The sequence below is a fragment of the Xiphophorus hellerii genome, chromosome 14, assembly GCF_003331165.1.
Source record: "Xiphophorus hellerii strain 12219 chromosome 14, Xiphophorus_hellerii-4.1, whole genome shotgun sequence".
NCBI lineage: Eukaryota > Metazoa > Chordata > Actinopteri > Cyprinodontiformes > Poeciliidae > Xiphophorus > Xiphophorus hellerii.
Genome location: NC_045685.1, coordinates 24,736,783 through 24,757,211, shown reverse-complemented (window position 1 = coordinate 24,757,211; position 20,429 = coordinate 24,736,783). Strand labels below are relative to the sequence as shown.

At 39.5% G+C, this 20,429-nt stretch overlaps 3 protein-coding genes across 11 annotated transcripts in view; 1 reads left to right on the top strand and 2 right to left on the bottom strand.

The window, feature by feature from the left end:
• LOC116733131 (butyrophilin-like protein 8) overlaps positions 1 to 20,429 on the top strand; it is a 766,651-nt gene that overhangs the window by 2,725 nt on the left and 743,497 nt on the right. Inside the window, exons 1-2 of one of the 3 annotated variants that reach the window (XM_032583887.1) lie at positions 2,232 to 2,295; positions 2,765 to 2,791. The exons of 1 other annotated variant lie outside the window; for it this stretch is intronic. The gene's annotated coding sequence lies outside the window, so the exon portion shown is untranslated. Of the gene's footprint in view, positions 1 to 2,231; positions 2,296 to 2,764; positions 2,792 to 20,429 lie in introns of those variants that run through there. One more of the 3 variants, XM_032583874.1, reaches the window with a different exon arrangement.
• Positions 1 to 20,429, bottom strand: part of LOC116733102 (gastrula zinc finger protein XlCGF57.1-like) — a 366,755-nt gene that overhangs the window by 107,253 nt on the left and 239,073 nt on the right. The window lies entirely within an intron of this gene.
• LOC116733103 (immunoglobulin superfamily member 3-like) overlaps positions 8,247 to 20,429 on the bottom strand; it is a 919,724-nt gene continuing 907,541 nt past the window's right edge. For 6 of the 7 annotated variants that reach the window (XM_032583812.1, XM_032583811.1, XM_032583814.1 and 3 more), the window contains one exon: positions 8,360 to 8,724. In XM_032583812.1, coding sequence (XP_032439703.1) covers positions 8,375 to 8,724 — 350 coding nt within the window. In that variant the 3' untranslated portion in view covers positions 8,360 to 8,374. Of the gene's footprint in view, positions 8,725 to 20,429 lie in introns of all 7 variants that reach the window. The other variant, XM_032583818.1, reaches the window with a different exon arrangement.

Below are 20,429 nucleotides of genomic sequence, written 5' to 3'. Positions count from 1 at the left end.
AACACAGCAGAAAACTGTTGCCTCTTCCCATTAACAACACCTGAGCAGAATCATGGTTGACCTTAAATAACCCCATCCCCCATCAGACACTCAGAACTCAAAATGAAATACGCCCCCTGGTGGCGATAAAAACAAGAAAGGACAAATGGTTCCTACAAAAACTAAAAACTGTTCTATGAGTTTTTAGAGATCACCTGTGCTTCCATTACCAGCCAGCAGGGGCGCTGTGAGGATAAAAGGAGGCTCCTTCACTTCCTCTTCCTGCTCTGACATGGTGACACTTCAGTGTGAGTGTTGGTTGTTTGGTCAACAATATATTTTATATTTTTTTATTTAACCAGGTAAACCCCGTTGAGATCTAGATCTGATTTTCAAGAGGGACCTGGGCAGAAGTCTGCAACACAACAACCTGGTGACACAAAAGTAAAACTAATTAATACATAATTTAATTAAGATTAGAACAAATACAAAACAATTTAAAAGCGATGCACAGGTTAACTAGGATCAGTTTTGTTTCTCCTGCATAAGATCTGAGATGGATGCTTGTTTATTTCAGCTCATTTATGAATTTAGAAACTTTATGGAGTTTCCTGCTTGTTCTGGGTTGTGGTATAAATTTCACCTCCACAGTAGATAATAGCAATATAGAAGGGGAATATATTGTTTATTCTATCTAAATAGTTCAATAGTACAGAAACCCTGACATGTTGGTACAATAGAAATCACTGGCAACCTGCTGCTGCTGCTGCTGCTGCTGCTGCTGCTGCTGCTGCTGCTGCTGCTGCTGCTGCTGCTGCTGGTCCAGAAGTTTCTCTCTGGTCAGGTTGAGAGAATCAGAAGGTCTGGAATGAAACTCCTTCCTCCTTAACAGTCTGAATTCACAACATCATCAAGGATCTTTTCATGAGTTTTTCTCTTCTCTTTGTCTCTACTAAACATTTTGAATCCTAAAACTCAGAAACTGTCATTTTGCCTGATTTCCTCCAATCAGGCAAAACCTGATTATTATATTATTATTGCCTGTTGATTATTAAAAGACAACAAGTCCCATCAGGTCCCAGTTGCTGTTTGGGTGAATATTATCATCCAAAACCTCCAAAGAAATGAAAACTTTCTCTGATTAGTTGTGATGTGAAGATTGAATCCTCTGATATTTAAACCAGCTGGTTTTAGTGACAGCAGATCAACAACAACATGAAACCAAACTGAAATCCTGACAGAGGAGAGACTGAAGGAGGAAACGACAGAAACAGACGATGAACAGACAGACGGACGGATCTGTTCTCCTGTCATCTAAAGTCCAACAGTCTGATAGAATCAGGTTCTGTTCTGCTTCCTCCTGACGACCCAGAGACTCTGATCTCTACCAGAACCACATTCAGAACCAGAGTCAGTCTGACAGGAAAACAGTTTCAGTAAAGGAATTTTCTTACACAAAGGGAATTTCAAAAAGAGAAGTGATGAATATGATAGTTACACTTCTTCTTTGATGAGGTTCCTGGTAAAGTCAGTCAGAGCTGAGTTCTCTTTATGTAGCATGACTTTGTTTACTCACTTAATGACATTGGGAACAAAACTACCCTGTGGTGAAGAGATTAGTTGAAGTTTTGCCTCATGATCAGTGTTTCATCTGTAGATTGTAGATTCACAAGCCTTTAATGTAGAATCAGAATTTAGATAAGATTGCTTCTTTTTTTGTCATATTGCCTTCAGCATGCTCTTCAGGATCAAATTTAAAAGCAAATAATTAACCTCTCCTGGTTATAATGTCAGAGAGATCAAATTCATCACATATATGGATGATTTAACTCTGGATGCCACTGATAATAGAAAAAATAAAATAAGAACCTGTCTCATTTAATATTTGTTAAATGAAACAACAACTAGAGCAAACATCTGGTTTATAGCAGCAGATCTACTGATTCTAGATCTATAAACATCTGGAATAGATTTTATTGAACTGAAGTGAATCAAACTGATTCTAATCAGAATCCAGATTCAGTTTTCAATGATCAGAGAATTTCTAAAAAATTAGATAAAACTCAGGTTTCACTTTAACAAGTTAAACACTCGTCAACACTACATGATGGAGAGATGAGGGAACTAGTGGTGAGTTTATGTTACATGCTGGATATTCATGAATCGGAAAGCAAACTGCACTCTGCCATTTCAGGAACTGAAACTGAAGAGCAGCAGAGTGTTTTCAGTCATTTCTTCACATTGCAACATGGATCATACAACAAGAGAACGGCTCTACAAACTCTGAGAAACAATGGAAACAATCCAACCAGATAAGTAAGTATATATTAGTTTGGTTTACATTTGTTTAGACTTCAGTTCAGTCAATAGTTACTAGTTATCAATAGTTATATTGATATTTTTGTAAATTTGCCTGTTAACTAAGACAATAACATAAGTAATAAATGTTAATGTATCTGAGAACAGATCAATAAATCAGTGGAATCAAAGTGATTTTAATCTACAACAAATTATTTTCATTCCTGTTTCATTCTTGAATTGTAAAATGTTCAAGTGCTGGACCAATTAATAAAAAATAAATTAATATTTAGTCTAATCTCATTGATTTAATCCAGAGATCTCTGAATTTTGAAGATGTTTGGACTTAAAATCTCAACAGATCAGATAAATATGTTTAATTTGATCAAATGTGAGTTGAAAACTAATCTTAGTCCATCAACCGTTTAATGTGAAAGTCGTGTCATTCTGTCAGAATAAAAGCCTTAAACCTGTTTTTCCTCCACAGGATTCAAATTTCAGTCACAACTTAAAGGTAAATCAGCTGATTTTCTGTCTCCTTTAGTTTTAAAAGTATAAACACTAAGAGTCCACACAAATATGATCAACACTTTATCTCAGTAAAGTTTGAATAATGAATTTAAGCTGCTCGTCATAAATGGTCAGAAATGCAGGTTAAATGTAAATACTGGTGAGGAGCTGTAGTTCTTCTAGTTCTCCAGCAGGTGGAGCCATTTCTCTGCTTCACTTTGTTTTTCTTTTTCCCATCAGCAGGAAATGTTGGTGACAAACATCTGATATCCTGACTGAACTAATTCAGTAAATTAGAGATTAAACAGACGAGATACCAGAAGAGTTTGATGCAGATTATTTATCATGTGAAACTCAGTGAAAGTTTATTTGATTTAACATGTGGGAATATTTTAGATTGCAAGAAGGAAATCCATAATTCACTGTTATGAGTCCAGTTGTTCCTTGTATTGTTAGTGATGATGTTCCTGATGTTCTGCTGCCTCTCCTCCTCTTCCTCTCTCAGGATGAAGATAATCTCCAGGATCCTGCTGCTCCTCATCCTCAGCTCATGTCTCTGTGGTCAGTCTCCATCTTGTCTTTGTGACAGAAAGCTCTCTACATGGAGCTGAAAGACTCCCATGTTCCAGTTCTCAGTGTGTCTGCTCCTCTCTTTCCCTCTCTGTCTCCTCAGCAGCAACATTTGTAGTGAATGTGACACAGAGCAGCTATCAGGCAGAGGAGAACCACAGCATCACTCTGGAGTGGACCTTCAGCACCAAGACTCAGGGAACCTGGAAGAATCTGTTCATCTACTGTGAAGCAAACACTGATCATGGAGTTTTAGTTCTCTATCAGGTCCATGAAGGTGTTGAGATTTCAAAGTCTCAGGATGAACAGTTTTCAGGACGAGTCCAGAGTGACAAAGACGTCCTCAGAGAAGGACGAATCAGACTAAATGTGTCCAGACTGAGGACTGAAGACTCTGGTCTGTATCTGTGTGACGTGGAAACTCATTATGGATTCAACTCTGGAAGATGTCGACTCAACGTTACTGGTGAGTTTGAGCTTCAAAAAAACTTTCAAGTTTTTCTGTTAATCAGCTAAGAATTTGTTGCTCTTGTGTCGTTTTGTTCCGAAGTATTTTCTCTTTTAATTTCTGTTAACATGTTTTTATGTTTATTGTGTTTTCACGGCATCTTGTCTGTCTGTTGGTTTCTCTAAAATTTAAAGCCAAAGTCAATATAAAGCAAACATCAGTTTCTCTGACCAAACGTCTCTAATGAGGCACAAAATCAGTTTTTATCTTTTGGTTCTTTCCAGCTTCTTCTGGAATTTTCCATCATCATAAAGAAGATTCAGCGTCAGACAGTCGAGGACGGGTCGGCCTTTATGTTTTACTGGGACTGACAGCAGCAGCAATCATAGTTTTACTGATCAAACATGGATCCAGAAATCTTTAGTGAATCGGCTGATGATGAACTTTAATTCAGTTGTTTAACTCTGAAGCTTCAGGAAGCAGCTGATGGATCCTGAACTCATTTTGGATTCTACTTTGGTAAACAGGAGAGATCATGATCTCCAGTCCTGACAGCAAAACAATCCCACATCATTACTCCCTCCACCACCGTGCTTTACAGCTGCTGTTGAATCTTTTCTGCTCATTATTACTAAGTCTGTAAACATGTTGTTGTTGTTTAAAGCTAAAACTTCCCCACTGGTTTTATTTTTCCCTGTTGCTGTAGTTTTGTAGTTCACTTTGACGTAACTTTAGAAATAATATTATATATGTATAAATGTTTCCAAGATAATTATTTCTAATTAAGTTAGAGTTAATAGTCAATGAAATGATGAACTTTAAACCTAAAGAATAAATTTGGGCTCAACTTTGCAATAACAACATTTAATGACGGAAAAAATGATTTTTATTCATTTCTGTATTTAAAGATAATTAAATTCTTGTTTCCAATCTTTTTAAAAGATTCAAAGTCCTGTACTGTTATGTTTTAATGTTTTGATGCTCATTGTCATTATCATCTGCTCTTCCTACAATGTTTATTCATGAATATTTATGAATTTACTGTAAAATTATTTGACTTCATGTGAAGTTTTCCTGATAACTTTTCTAAACTAAACGAGGTGAGGTCAGGAAGTTTCCCAGATGTTTGAATGTTTCTTCACGTTTCTGTACGATAATGTTCTTGTTAAATGATTGAATAAAGAAATGACCACAGAGAACCAGTCCTCCATCAGATCCAAGATGGCTTCCACTCTGCAAGGTGTCGACTCAGCATCTCTGGTAGGTTCAGTAAAATATTTGTCATTTTTAATCATTTATATTTAAAGTTTCTATTCCTGCAGCGTTTTGCTTTTTTCTGATGTAAAATCCTAAAGAAAATGATGAGGATCAATAGAGGATGACTTACAGCTCCAATGACGGAAATATTTAGTGTTCCATAAATCCTGGTTCTGTTGCTGCTGACCCGTCCAGCTGCAGCTGGCAGTAATTTCAGTCTGCTTCTTCTTTAAAATGTCCAGAATCACAAAAACATTAGCAAATATCTCAGTGCATATTTACTCATTATTATTCAAACACTGTTTTTAGAAACTCAAATGTTTTCCAGGCTGTTGGCCTAAAAAAACTTTATTAGAGCCTAAAAATCTTTTTTTTTTTTTTAAACTAAAAAGATACATTTCACCTCACAACTGGACCAAAGGTCAGAATTTGCTTCCCACCACATTGAGTTTGTTTCCTCATCTTAAAAACAACTTTCTTCCTCTCTCTTTCTTCTCATTTTCTCTGTCTTACATAATTAACAGGTTACTTCATATTTACACACACCACACACACACACCACCCCACACACACACACCACACCACACACACACACACACATTACACGTCCCCTCCATGGGCTGCCACCTTATCGTGGTGGGGGGGTTGAGTGTCCCAGTGATCCTAGGAGTCTTGCTGTCGGGGCTTCATGCCTCTGGTTGGGCCACCCAATGCAGACAGGTCCAAGGTGAGGAACCAGACCAAGTGCAGCCCAAGATCCCTTATGATGAAAACGACCATTGGAAACAGTGGTTCTGCTCGCCCGTACATGAGGTCCCACCCTGGAGCCAGGGCCTGGGGGCGGGGCACGTTGGGGAGCCCCTGGTGGCCGGGCTTTAACCCCAGAGCCCGGCCAGGCTCAGCCGAAAAGAGGCCCATGGGTTCCAGCTAGAAATAGTCGGACTCGGGGCATGCTGTGGTGGCGCAGGGGGTTAGCACGCAGCACGTTTGGAGGCCTTAGTCCTGGAAACAGACGTTGAGGGTTCGACGACCTTGCCGCATGTCTTCCCCCCTCTCCTCGCCCTCCTTCCTGTCTGCCTGCTGTCACAAAAATACGAGCCACTAGCGCCGCAAAAACTCTTCGGACTCACTGCAGTGCATGGCTCTGGTTCTGGAGCCAGTCTGCTTGAAAACGGTTGGATGTTCTCCCACCCTGGAGTTGCCCCTTGTGAGAGGCGCTGGGCAGGAGTGGGCTGACTTGTTGCCCTCCCGTCTTGGTGCCTGTACGTTGGGGGGAACAAGAGGACAGCCTCTCCCTCTACCTACGGGTTTGGGTTGGGTTCTGACTGTTTACCCAGCCTTTTTAAGTCCTTGGAGGGGGTACTGGAGAGTGCCCCTCCTGGGAACTGCCTTGTTATCCTGGAGGGGTTTTCTCCGCAGGGTCTCTGGGCTCCCTTAGAGAAAGGGTGAGAAGCCCAGAAATCCAGGAGTCATTGATGTTTGTACATATATCCAGGGTTTCCCCCAGCGCATTATAAGCCCCCTGACCTCCTACATCGAGGTAGGAGTCCAGATTAAACCCCACCGTGTTGCTCTGCTGTGCAGCTCTATGTGAACTGCAGGTATAACATGTAGTTGTGCTTGAAGAGGAGCGTTGAGTGAGCAGTGAGAAGGATTTATCTGTGTGAACCAAGAATTATGTCTGGCATTTCCATCTGAAACACGCTGCCCAGCGTGGCTCTGTGTCTGCACTGTAAAACAGGGGTCACCAACACGGGGTCCGCGGCCCCCGGTCGCCCGAGGGGACATTGTCAGTCGCCCTCGGAGCAAGTTCTAAAAATAGCCATTGTCATTAGAGATTATTTAATTTAATTTAATCTTTTTACAATGAAGTAATAACATTTGTTTATATTAGAGTTTGAAAAAAGGAAATGATAAAAACGTTTAAAATAAATTGCTTTATGTGTAAAACTCTTTCCTACGATTAAAGTTCAGAACTGCACAGACGCCTGCAGGATTTTATCGGAGGGCAGCAGCGCCTGCAGCTGTACGGCTGAACAAACTCTGTAAACCTTGGGATTTTCCTTTAAGTGATAAAGAAAAGAGTCATTTCTGGATTTTTTATTATTTAACTTTATTTACTATTAACAAAATTGTGGAGAAAAAAAAAAGATCTTTTGTGAAAAAACATCACAACAGCACAAGATGCGCTACGTAGAAGCATGAGGGTGAGCACCCAAAGCTTAAATCTTATTGGTCACTTTACTTTTGTTTAGTTGGCACTTTTTCTGATAAGTTATATAAATATATAACTATTTTTAAATAGTTATTGAGGAAATAAATAAAACAAAATGGGATATATTATTCTTAGATCATACATACATGTTTTATATTGAAGAATAAAAACAGTGTAAATTTCTTCTCACTCCTTTTTGAACAAATTCAGGAGCTAAAATTATTTATTCTTAAGCTGCAAAACTGTTTTTTGTGCATACATGTTTAATAAATGTGTTCCTGCTTCTTTAAATTAATTTGTTCAAAATTTCACTTTCACTGCATCAAGATATCGACTGTAACAGCTGAAGAAACCAATCTTGGGTCAACTGGAGCAGTGATCCCAACCCTGGTCCTCAGAGCCCAAAGTCCTGCAGGCTTTAGGACTTTCCCTGTAGCCACATAAATGATTCAATGATTAAAACTCCTCAGCAGAACCTGATGGCCTGCAGAGGAGCTGATGCAATCATTGCAATCAAGTTGTTAGAGCAAAGTCACATTCAAGTCATGGAGGATGTTGAGCTCTGAGGATCAAGGTTGGGGATCTGAACTAGAACCGTCCATAACCCTCACTGTGAGTTTGGTGATCTGTTCATCTTCTGCTTCCTCTTCTTTTGTTTAAATAACATAAAGACGATGAATCAAACCATTAATCAGTGCAGCCATAAAAATGGCTACAATAATCAGAACGGCTCCAATAATCAGTCCAACATGTTTGTTTTCTGCTTCCATCTTCTTTTCTTTCCTCCTCGTTTTCTGTAAAACAGAATCAGAGCTGAAGGTCAGAATCCATTTCTCTTCATCTGCTGCTCTCAGACCAGCTGCTTTCTGCAGCAGCTTTAGAAAACAAACATCTGGTCTGACAGGTTCACTGCAGAACCAGAACCCACATCTGGCCTTAAAGGGATATTCCCCCTTAGATTAGCCACAGCCCCCACAGAGACTCTAAAGACATTTTCACCTTTAAGAAGATTCACTGATCTGAACATTAAAACACTTTATGCAGCTTCCTTCTTTCACTGGAATATAGAAACCATGAAAACTCACCTGGAGGAGGCGCTACATCCAGGAAGACGATCCAGATGGGTCAGAGGTCAAAGCGCGTCTCTTCCTGCCGGTTGCTTCTCTCTGGAAAACTCGACACTCGTATTTTCCCGAGTCGCTGGTCGTCACGTTGCTCAGAAGCAAAGACACGTCTCCGTCCTTCATCCGTCTATCCTGCAGCTCCACCCGGTTCCTAAAAGATGGATGCTGGTTCTCTGGGTCAGGCTGCTCATCTCTGAACAGGAGGACATCTTCTGGTTCCAGGTCCGGTCGGGTCCACTTCACAAACACAACAGGTTTGTTGTTGGGGAGTCGGCATGGCAGAGAGACGCTCTGTCCAGGAACAGCTGAGATGTTTTTATGAACTACAGGACAGAGAAAACAGAGCAGAAAGGTCAGAGGTCAAAGTGAAGCGGTCCGCTTCCACAGCAGCAGCAGAGACCAAGGAGAGACACTGGACTCTGACCTGGACTGGAACAACAGATCTGGACCTTTAAACAAGAAATGTTGTTAGAATCAGAAATAATCTGCTTCAAATGATCTAACAAGGATTCTTGTTATTTGTTGATGAATGTATTTTATTCAGTTATTCAAACTTTTCTGTTGGTTTAATCCTTTTATGATTTAATATATTTTAATCATCATAATGAATGAACACAAACACAAGGCTGACATGTAGAGTTAAACTGTTTCTGCTTGAGTTTCTACTTCCTGTCAACAGAGTTGAGGAAACTGTCATTAGTTTCCTCAAACTGAGGTTTGAGACTGACAGTCTTCAGGTGGAGATATTTTCCATTCTTGCTTGATGCTCAGCTTCAGTTGATAACTGTCTGAGGTTTCCATTATTGCATTTTGCTCTTCATAATGTGCCAAACATGTGCAGGTCTGGACTGCAGACAGGCCAGTCTGGTACCTGGATTCTTTTATGATGAAGCCGTGTTGTTGTAACGGGAAAATGCAGCTTAGCATTGTCTGTCTGGACTAAGCAGAGATGTCACTAAAATAAGACAGTCCTTTTCCTCCTCTGGAGAACAAATCAAGTCAGAAGTTTGTTCTCTCAGTCAGAGAAAACAGACTGAATTCAGACCAACAGACAGTTACCTCAGCCCGTCAGCCAATGAGGCGCTGCAGAGTGAGGTAGTCTGTGGAGATGATCCTGTAATTAGCAGATACTAAAATGCAAATGAGCCTTTCTTCTGTACAGATGAAGTAAAGCAATTATATGGTAATATTTGTTACAGAGTGATGTCTGTTTTTATTGCAGTGCTGCCTAAGGGGTTGAAGGTCAAGAGTATTCAGTGTTGCTTTGCAGCTTTGCTGTTTACTTGCAGAGATTTCTCCAGATTCTCTGAATCTTTTTGATAATATTATGAACTGCAGATGATAGAATCCCTAAATTCTTGCTAATTTACATGGAGAAATATTGTTCCTAAACAGTGGGAAGATTTGCTCATGCAGCTCTTCACAAAGTTATGAACCTCGCCCCACCTTAAATGTTAACAACTGACTATTTGGGGGAATATCCCTTTATACCCAGTCGTGACACTAACAAATGTTTTCTCATCATTCCTAAACTTTCCAGTCTTTTCTTGCCCTGTCCTAAAATTTTTTGGATCGTGTTCCAGGAATCAAATTCAAAATGAGATTATCTGCAAAAACACAACAAAGTTTATCTGTTGGAACATCAAATGTCTTCTCTTTATTGTGTTTTCCTTTGAATATAGGTTTAAAAAGATTAGAGAATCATCATATTTTTATTTTATTTATGACTTATGCAATATCCAAACTTTATTAGAATTGGGGGTTATACTATTAACACAAAATGGCCCAATAAACATATTTTCTTTATAAATCTCATGCAGCTTCATGAAGTGTTTTGGTGTTTGGACACGACAAAGACGAGGCTCTATAGCAGGGAGCAGGAGACACAGATGAGGTTAAATACAGGATGGATTAATGAGTTGAAACCAATCAGGGTTTCTGACACACAACACAGAGACTAAAGAAACCAATAAATACAAACAAAAACCCACATCCTGATCAGTCTGCAGAGCCACTAAACTGTAAAAATCTCCAGACAACTTATTGCTATCAATCAGTTTTAGATTCGGTCAGCTTACTTTATTTACTAATAAACTAATATATATGATTTACTTACAAATCAAATAGCAAATCATACACATCCATGCACACACACTTTCAAAAGTAAAAACAAATCAAATAACCTTTCACATGTAATGGTGCTCAAGGCTCCACATGTCATATTCTAAACAAAGTAGAAAAATATAATCAACATAATCACTTTCACTGTAACTCTTAAACCTTTCGAGACTAAATTCTCACTTACAATGTTTTCTTACATAATCTTTTTTGTTTTCTTTTCTTTTTAGCAGAACTCGACCCTATTACCCATCTGGCTTCACGTTTTACCACAATCATTCATTCATTCTCTTCTAATAAACCTCATAAAAACTCTTAACTTTTCTGCTGTAACTATTCTCAGCGCTGCGTTAACTTAGCAGAAAACCGACTCTGTTTTTCAACTAGACAACTGAACACCTGAACAAGCATGATAACTTCAGAAATATTATTTCATTTAACCAGAATTTTATTCAGTATTTTTAGTTTCATTCAGTAAATAATTTCATACATTCTTAGCAATAACAATATATCTGAAGCAAATGACAATAGAGACTAACCTGTATCTGTTAATGCAGATCCCAATGTAAAGCAAAGAACCATGAAAAACAAGAAAGCGTCCATCTCTTACAGGATTAAAAATGAGCGACCGAGACATTTAGACGGGCATTTATAAGGCAAGAGGGGGAAGGACAAAGAACTTCCTCATTGGTCACACCACCCATTAGGTAGATCGCTCCATTTTTTCAGACATGTAACCGTAGGAACCAACAGCAGCAACAGAGTCACCAGGCATTAAATCCAGTTTGACTTCATTCTCTTTACAAACAAACGATAATCTGATATGTGACTGAAAGAGTTTTTGCTAAATTGAGGTGACTTTACTTCATTTTATATCGACGTGTGAATTAGAAAAAAGTTTTAATAAGATATAATTTACCAACATAATTTTATTCCTCATTTCCTGGAACTGATCAGGCTGATTAGAAGCAGATGTTTTTTCTTCTATCGAAAAATACATGAAATGTTAAACCTGAAGTTAAAAATCTACACAGTGCTAAAAGTTATTTATAACATAATATTTATATATTATGTAAATTTCACAGAGGAAAAAACAGAGACTCACCTCGCTTGGAGCTGAAGCTTCTAACGCAGAGACAGAATCAGCTTTCAGTTCCCAAAGCTTAAAGCCACACCTCACATTACCATTGGATGATGTTTACTGCAAACAAACGGCTCTTAAACAGGAAACCAGCTCATGCTGACCGTGTCTTACTGCAGGCATTTGTTAAACATTTCCTGCCTACAAAGGCTGAACATATTTACAGTTTTTCTTTATAGCTTTCATGCAGTTATGTGGTAACAGTTATCACATAAACTTATATAGCGGCCAAAGTGACATATTTCATTTACTAAAGGCACCAACTGTACCAAAAACATTTAAAATATGAAAAAAAAGCTAATATTTCTTCCAAAAATAAAAGTTTGTAACCAGGAGAGTGAAATCTTGTAATTAATCATTAAACAACAGAAACATTTTTATTGCTTGTCAGTGAAGGCTGGAAGTTTTCATGGTGACGGAGAGAAAAACAGACAAATGAACAGAAAATTAAACCATAAAAGTTCATTATTTCTAGATAAAGGAGCAGAAACAGAAACTTTACATTCAAGCCCTTCTGATGATCTTAGTTTCCTTTAACTTTTAGACGGAATCATGGAAAAAAAATCCTAATTCATTTGACTTTTTATTTAACACTTAATCAGTTAGCATTCCTGATCCAACAAGTCAGAGGTTACAGTTTGATTTAGTGATTATATTTGTACAAAAGAAAACAATCCTCATCATTTCAATACTTCAAGGAAAAACAGACAGAATTAGTGCAAGACTTCAGCCTCACATTCATCAGAGAACAAATACATTAAAGAATCTAATGATTATTTAATGTATTACAGATAAAATAATATGTAATTATTTTATGTAACTGTAATAAAATTAGGTAGGTGATCATTGAAATGTCAGCTTTATGAGTCTAAATGATACAAATTAGAGACTAGCTTGTTTTTTGAGGCAGGAGCTGTTAGTAAGAGGAAGAACTGAAACTTTATCAGTTGCAGCAAAAAGTCTGCAGGACTAGTGATGTTCATGTTGGGAAAATGTTTTCAAAACCAAAATGTTTTCAGTTCTGAGGACAAGAATGTGAAGAAAGGTAATCTAACTATCAATCGAACTAATCACCAAACATCAAGCTGACAATGGGAAGGTGAACCGGGCAGGAACCAGCTGCTCCATGAAGAAATAAAAGAGAACTGCTCACTCCCAGCAGAAATATGACACATGGTTTCAAACCATGCAGTCAAACAAACACTTTCAACACAAACCTGTGTTCAGAAACACAGTTTGACAGATGAAGTTGGTCAAATCCTCCAGGCTGACATTAAGATTAAGATCAAGATGGACACAGCAGAAGAATTATAATATAGAAAACATTCATATTTGCTAAGTTGAGCAAATTGTGTCTCCAGTTGATAATAAATTAAGAGCCATTTGGGAGCCGTGGGACAAAATCCGTCTCTCTGAAAAGAGTCAAACTTTCCATCACTATAGCAGAGTTATAAGTCTATGGGATTATCTCAAGAGTTATAAAATAATATATATTTTAAAATAAAACTAAAACTCAGACAGCTTCATACATCTGTAACAAACAAAGGAGGCAAACAAAAAAAAATCCTGAATTTTCTGTTTAATAATGAGACAGAAAAGAGATAAAAACACACAATTATATTTCATTGATTATGGATCCTAAGAAACTATTGTAAAGAGCATACCATTTTTAATAATAAATAAGATCAAATGAAACTAAAGATGAATAAAAATAAATGAGAATTACAGAAGTTCAGTTAAAATGCCATCTTCACACCTCAGTAAAACATGGGAGGTGCTGAGGGACAAGGCCTCTAACAGAAAGAAGGTTGCATTCTTTCAATCTATTTTCTGAAAACAGAATGAAGGAATGTATGAAACCTTCTTTCCATGGGCGTAGGTTTGGGTATGGACGGTCGTGACATGTCACGACCAATATTCAAGGGATATAAAATAGTCCCGACCAATTTTTGCCATATTAATTACAAAAAAAGAAACATATGTATTCTTTAACAAAAACAAAATAAATAAACGAAAATCTACATTGATTAGTTCAGTAAGTTGTAAGGTCCCACCAAAACGTAGACCAAACCTACGCCCTTGCTTCTTTCATACAGAATGTTTCACAAGCTACAGAAACATTCTTTCTGTTGAAGCCTTTCTGCTTTTATAACTGGAGGAGGAATGAGCCGTTGTACAAAAGTGAAACCAAACAAAGATCTATGGTGTCCCCTGTTTTTTATAAAACAGGGGACACTCAGCCTACTCTGTTTTATAAAAACAGAATGAAAGAATGTATGAAACATTCCTTCTGTTCACAGGCTACACTCAGCCTGTCCATTCCTGGAACTACTTTACTTAAGTCACTGTATAGCACTTTAAAAGCACTTTTTGCACTTTATTAAGAAACACTTTATTTAGCACTGCACTTTAAGCATAAACTTGCACATGAATAACAATTTGGACACAAGAAGATTTAACTGTGTTATTGAGTATTTTTAGTAGTTAGCATGTGTTGCACACTGGAACAAAAGTGATGTCGAGACATGCTGTTGTAAATTTCCTTTACTTTCCTTTTTTTTCTCGAAACACGAACAACATTCATAATCCAACGTGCGTTACACTCAGGCTGCTATCTACTACTCGGCTTCTTCAACACAGCAAACACTTTGGAACTGGTCAACCACACAAGTAGCCTTTTGTTGTGGGCTCTGCACAGCAGCTCCTCTTAGAGAAATGAGGTGGTTTCCTGTGGAGGGAGGATAATATTTACTCAGAGCAAACAACTGCTGGTGGGTGAAGCTTGAGCCGATGTTTGTGCATAAACTGTTAATTGTGGAGGAGCTGAGACTCACTTTTTTTTTTCTTTCGAAAATTTTTATTGTTACTGTAAGCATGTAAAAACATTACATTATTGCAATTATACAGAAATTTTCAACAACTTACAAATTCATCAGTTTACACTAAAAGAAGCTAAGAACAAGAATATAAAACACAAAATCTCTCTGTGTTAAAAGTTGAGCAGGACCGGGGTGACTCCTTCCAAAGTCCGGAGCCGTCCCGACCTTCCAGACATTCTGGTGCTCAGATGGGAAAGCCTGCCCTGAAGCTCCTTCCCTCCTGCCTCACCCGTAGGGCCAGGCCGCCGCTGCTTGGACCTCTACTCGTGGAGCGCCGGTTCCTTCATCCACGGAGGCGCAGGCGATTCTTCTTGGTGGCTGTGTCCTTGGCGCGCCACCTGCAGCCCTTGATGTTTCTCTTTTTTCTGCCGCCATCCGGATCACAGCCACGGGGGGCATCTGCCTGCGCCTGCTCACCAGCAAGTTTCTGGAGGTCCAAATGGTGTCTTTTTATGGTGGCTGGGGTGAGCCACATCTCAGCGGAGTCCTTTTTAGTCATTTTCAGCTGGCTCACCCCGTACAGCACTAGCTGTACATGAAGGACCTCCCTTGCTGACAAGTGTGGGAATTGCAAGGACCCGGCTTTCGCCCACAGGTCCACAGCAGCGCTGCACTCCCACAGCAGTTGCCTCACCGACTCCGGCGCGCCACAACCGGGTCGGGGGCAGATAGACGTTGCAGACATGCCGCGGGAGTGCATAACGGCTCTGACCGGCAGGATCCCATGAGCCACCATCCATGACATCCTGGAGTCTGTTTGGAAGGACGGGATGGCTCACGTTGCGCCAAAAGGTATGGGCATCTCCATACAGGAGGCCGCACACTGGAGTCACTGTTTCCCGGTCCTGCACAACAGAAATAATAAAACGATGATTTGTTAAAATCTTGCTCTCCTCTCCTTCTAGTCTAAAATGTTCTAAAAATTTCCGTATAAAAGCATATGCAAGAGGAAGGTTAAAAGCTCCTGGGGTTCTAAAATCACTTTTTATCATTTTTAATTGTCTGTTTCTTTTCCTGTCTTTTCTAGATAAAATACAATTAAAATCTCCCCAATTATTAAAGGTTTTGTTCCCAGCATGTGGGGCTGCAGTTCCTCTAAAAAGTCATACCTGTCGTGTTTGTCATTAAAGCCATAAATATTTAGGAGGTTAAAATCCTGTCCGTTAAAAGTCAGATTTGCTAAAAGTGCTCGTCCCTCTCTCACCACGGTGCTCCCCTCCACCAAGATGTGCGGGTTGTTTATTAAAATGGCCACGCCGTCATTTTTATTTCCATTGGAGCCGCTCCATATAGACGGCCGTGGCCACAAGTCCTGCCACCGGGTGTAAATCTTTAAAAACGGGAGTGAACATTCTTGTAGTAAAAACACATCTGACTGTACGGAGCTTAAAAAGGATAAAACACTCTGGGCTCTAACTCGCGACTTCACACTTCTAACATTAATGGTTGAGAAGGTGAGAGTCATGAGTATGATGGCTAAAATCAAGTACGACATTTTAAAGGATTAAAACAAGATAAGACTAAGTTCAAACCATGTTAAAAAACGGGCGGTCGTTAAAACAAGGCGGGTTCAGAGACTGTCCTGTGAACAGAGCTCCTCCTTCCCACATGGTGGTGCAGGTCGGGCTGGAGCTCCATTCCCCCTTCGGACTCTTGGTGTCGGCCGTCTTTCTAAAGCCGTCACCTTGTTTGGGTCCTCCGGGGTTGATTGGTGAGCAAAGTCTAGGAACTAGACCTCATTGGATGAGCCAGCGAGGAAGGCTCTGGATTCCTCTCCGAAAGAACCGAAGAGTTCCTCGAGCCTTCCTCTCTTCCCTACCTTGGTTGTAAGGTCGGAAGGTGACTCAGATGCCGGCCTCTTAGCCAGCTGGGCGTCGGGGAGGGAGGCATCATCGCTGCTGTCAGTCTGTTCTTCCTCAGATGCCGAGCTAGCTCCGCCTTCGGCTAGCATCTCCCCCCACTCACTGGATGTTTCGGTCTGGGGGGGGGGGCTTCCTTCCCCTCCCCGCTTCCCGCCCTCTCCTCCTCTCCTCCAATCAGAGGACCTGGCGGGAGATTTGAATTTTCCAACCCAGCTGCGTCCACTTGCTCATTAGCCGTTTCCGTTAGCGTCTCTTTTCCTTTTTTCAGTTTGTTCGCGAATGATTTTGGACAGTCTCTGAACAAATGATCCTGTCCACCACACAAATTACATTTCCGCCCGTTCGTACATTCATCAAAAGTGTGTCCCACTTCTCGAAATTTACCACAGAAAACCTTTTCACAAGTTTCGGCCAGATGACCATGCTCGCTGCACTTCCGGCACAGTTTGGGTTGGCCTTGATAGTGAATGTAGCCTCTGTTCTCCCCCAGGACTATCATTGAGGGAAGATGTTTCAGGCCCTGGAAGCCTTGGGGGTCTTCCCATTGTTTAATGGGGACCCGCCAAGCACAGTTCCAGATGCCGTCCACATCCCGCACCTTCATAGCCTGGCCTCTCACAGTGCAGTACTGTATCTACCCAGCCACATACAGATGTCTTCAGCACTGACAGTCTCATTGAACATCCTGACAATCACCGTTTTCAGGGAGTTGTCAGTCAGTTTCTCAACGTCAAATACTGAAAACTGGGTCTTAGCATTTTCAAACCGTGTCCAAAATTCTTTGAGAAGTGCGGCAGAGCAAAAACTTACATCATATCCCTTATTGAAAGGCAGGGTAAGGATACAATTCAGGTCATCTGGCCGGAACTTCAGTACCTGTTGAATTAGTTTTCTTGAAAGTCCAATCTCGTTACTCTATTTTCTTCTTCTTTTTCCTTAAATAAGAATCGAACACTGTGGTGCCTCCGCATGCCGGCATGGCTAGCCGCCATGGTGGAGGCACCACCAGTTTAAAGGTTTAAAACCTTTTCTAAAAACAATAAATAGTTAAAAGTTACCAATGAATACAAACCTTAAAAGGTAAAAGATATTTTCCACTACTTAGTGGTCAATATCTCAACCAGGGACAAAATTTACTGAACCTCTAAATCAGTGGCAACAGCCAAGTCACAAAGACTACCGCTATCACCACCCAAAGGAGGGGACAGCTCTTAGCCAAAAGGCAGAGAAGCGATCCTCACATGTCTTTTCTGTGTCGTCTCCAGGGTGTTTGGATAAATACTGCAATAGGGGTCCAGACACCATTTACAGGTTCTGGATGAGGTCATGGAAAAAAGGGGAGGGGATCGTTTGTGGGTTTTTGTGGTGTTTCATAATCGTTCTTATGGTGTAAGGATAAAACATAAAATATTTATAAAAAAGTAAATAGAGATGTTTGTATTTGGTAAAAGGTATTTTATTCAAATAGGTGGAGGTTGGTGAATTGAGATCCTCTGAGATTTAAAGGTGATTTGGTTCTTCACAGCTGGGAATATTTAAGGCAGCAGTTTCACCTGTGGACTTGTTCTTGATTCTGATTGAAGAATAAACCACTGCTGCTTCCACCTTAGTCTGCCTCCACTTTCATCCTCACTGTAACTCCACCCACAAATGCTGCCTTGTTACAGTCGTGCTGTTTTGTCAAGTTTTCCAGTTGCTACCAGAGTTTGAGTTCCTAAGCATTTGTTCATTTGTGCTGCCTGAACTTTGTAACCTCTTGAGCTCTAAAGTAAACTATCAAACTCAGTTGCTTCCTGTTGCGTTTTGTAACAAACCACAACCACAAATCATGACAAGTTGTTCTTCAAAAAAAGGCTGGGTGAGACCAAAGCATCAGACTGAAGAGTTTAGTCATCCAGTTTTTAGTAGAAAGAGAGAAAAGAGGAAAACAATAAATTGTGACAGGCCTAACTACAGGCTTCTAGTAACAAAGAATGTTTTCTACACCTTCACTGAATCAAACTGAAGTATTTTTTCTCTAAATGAAATGAAAGCATTCAGAAAAAAGACAAAGTTTCCTGATTTTGCTTCCAGGTCAAAGTCAGGAGACAAACTGGTTGTTTGCCTGGACTGCAAGGAGTTGCTCTGTCTGCAACAGTTACAGACGCTCCCTGCAGTCATAACTCACACTTCTATCTTTGTTTGGCTTCACTTTTGTACAACTGCTCCTTCCTCCTCCAGTTATAAATAGAAGCTGAACTTTAAGGTTTGTTTTGCTTCAGATTCTGATGTTTTTTCTCTCCTCAAAACCATCACATCATCCAAGTGATCGAATTAAGAACAAAAGATCAGATCCTAAATATTCCCTTTCTAGTTAATATTAGCTTCCTACAGATTGTTACACTAGTACTGAAGATGAAACATTGCTGACATGGAGGATTAAAATGTTGCTTTAAGGTCAGAAAGTAAAAGGATCAAAACATTTTATTGAAGATATTCTGTTTCTGAGCTTTGTTTAGACAGATCTGAGTTTTCAGGCAGACAGGAAGTTGAAATGCTCCAAGGTGTTTCTAAAGAACGAGGCAGAAATTACTGGAGGAAACATGAGGTCATGTTGGTAGGATCTCTGGAGGACTGAGATCAGGGCTTTGTGGAGAACAAAGACTTATTGTTGATAAGTGGAGTGACCTCAATAAGTGCAAGCCTCTGAATCAGGGCCCTGATGCATCACAGGCCTGAACTCATTAATCACATTGACATCTTGAACTAGGAACTGTGATTAAAAATCTTAAAATCTGATGCAGTCATCATGCAGACCACCTTGTTTATTTTGTTCTGGTTTCTTATCTTTATTGTAGCTTCATGTTATTTGTGTTTTGTGTTTTATTGGTGATGTTTGTTTTATTCTCTGAGCTTTTTCTTCTGTGGTGTCTGTGGAGTCGGACGCTACAGACGGAGTCAGAGCTGAGCTGAATCGTTGTTTCAGTTCAGTGTTTCAGCCTATTCAGAGCTGCTTTTGGACTATAATAATTGAAACACTGACACATCATCAAAATCATTGATGCTCATCAAATATGTCAGTCAATATGTTATGACTGTCAGGTTGCAAAGGCTTGGAAAAACACTTTGGAAAAACCAAGTGTTTGTGTTTTTATAGCTAACTGGTTAAAAGGCCTGTCGTTGTTTTATTAAAGTTTTGAACTGAATTAGCTTTCCAGTTGAAAAAATCACCTCAATGAGATTCAGATTAAAAAAAGATTCAAATATGAATTCAAAGATACTTTAATGGTCCCAAAGGGTAATTAAATAGATAAAATAAATTAAGATACTATAAACTATTTCATCAGAGAAACCAGTTCTATTCTTTCTGCCTGCTGGTGAACACAGTGATCTTATTTGCCTTCAGTTGTCTTTTTATAAAAATGCTTTTGGAAAATAACATGTTTGAACATTACAGACTCTCTTAAAGTTTTGTCATGACATAAAATTATTTTACTCATTTCCTTCTGTGCAGCCACTACTGCTGGTTCTGAAGCTACGACTCAGTTTTAAGGTTTTCATCCTTTCACTGTATGACTCAATGTTTCTGCCTGCAGGCTGTAGGTGTTTTCCGGTAGTAACATTTTTGCTTCAACTGAAGTCATTGGAATCCGCAGATCTAAAACACATAGGAATGTGCTTTAAAGAGCAAGTTGGGAAAAATCATAAAAACATAACAAACATCTTTGTTCAGACGCTGGGAAACAATTTCCTACAGTGAAGCTTCCTCACTGAAACGGTTGTAACATTTAATCTGCAAACTAAATTTCACAAACCTAATGCCTAATATTAGGTATGTGACATAAAGTTTGCATTCAAGATTCAGTTCTGTCTTTATGAACAACTCATCTCCAAAAATATTTTCATGTTCATCAGATTTTCCTCATTCATGGTGAGACAAAGTCAAACAGCTCATCAGTGGTTTCTCTCTTGTTACAGAAGGAAATCATTCTTTAATTCAGTCTCTCTTCAGACTAAACAGTTTGACTTTAGTAGAAGCATTTTGTTCT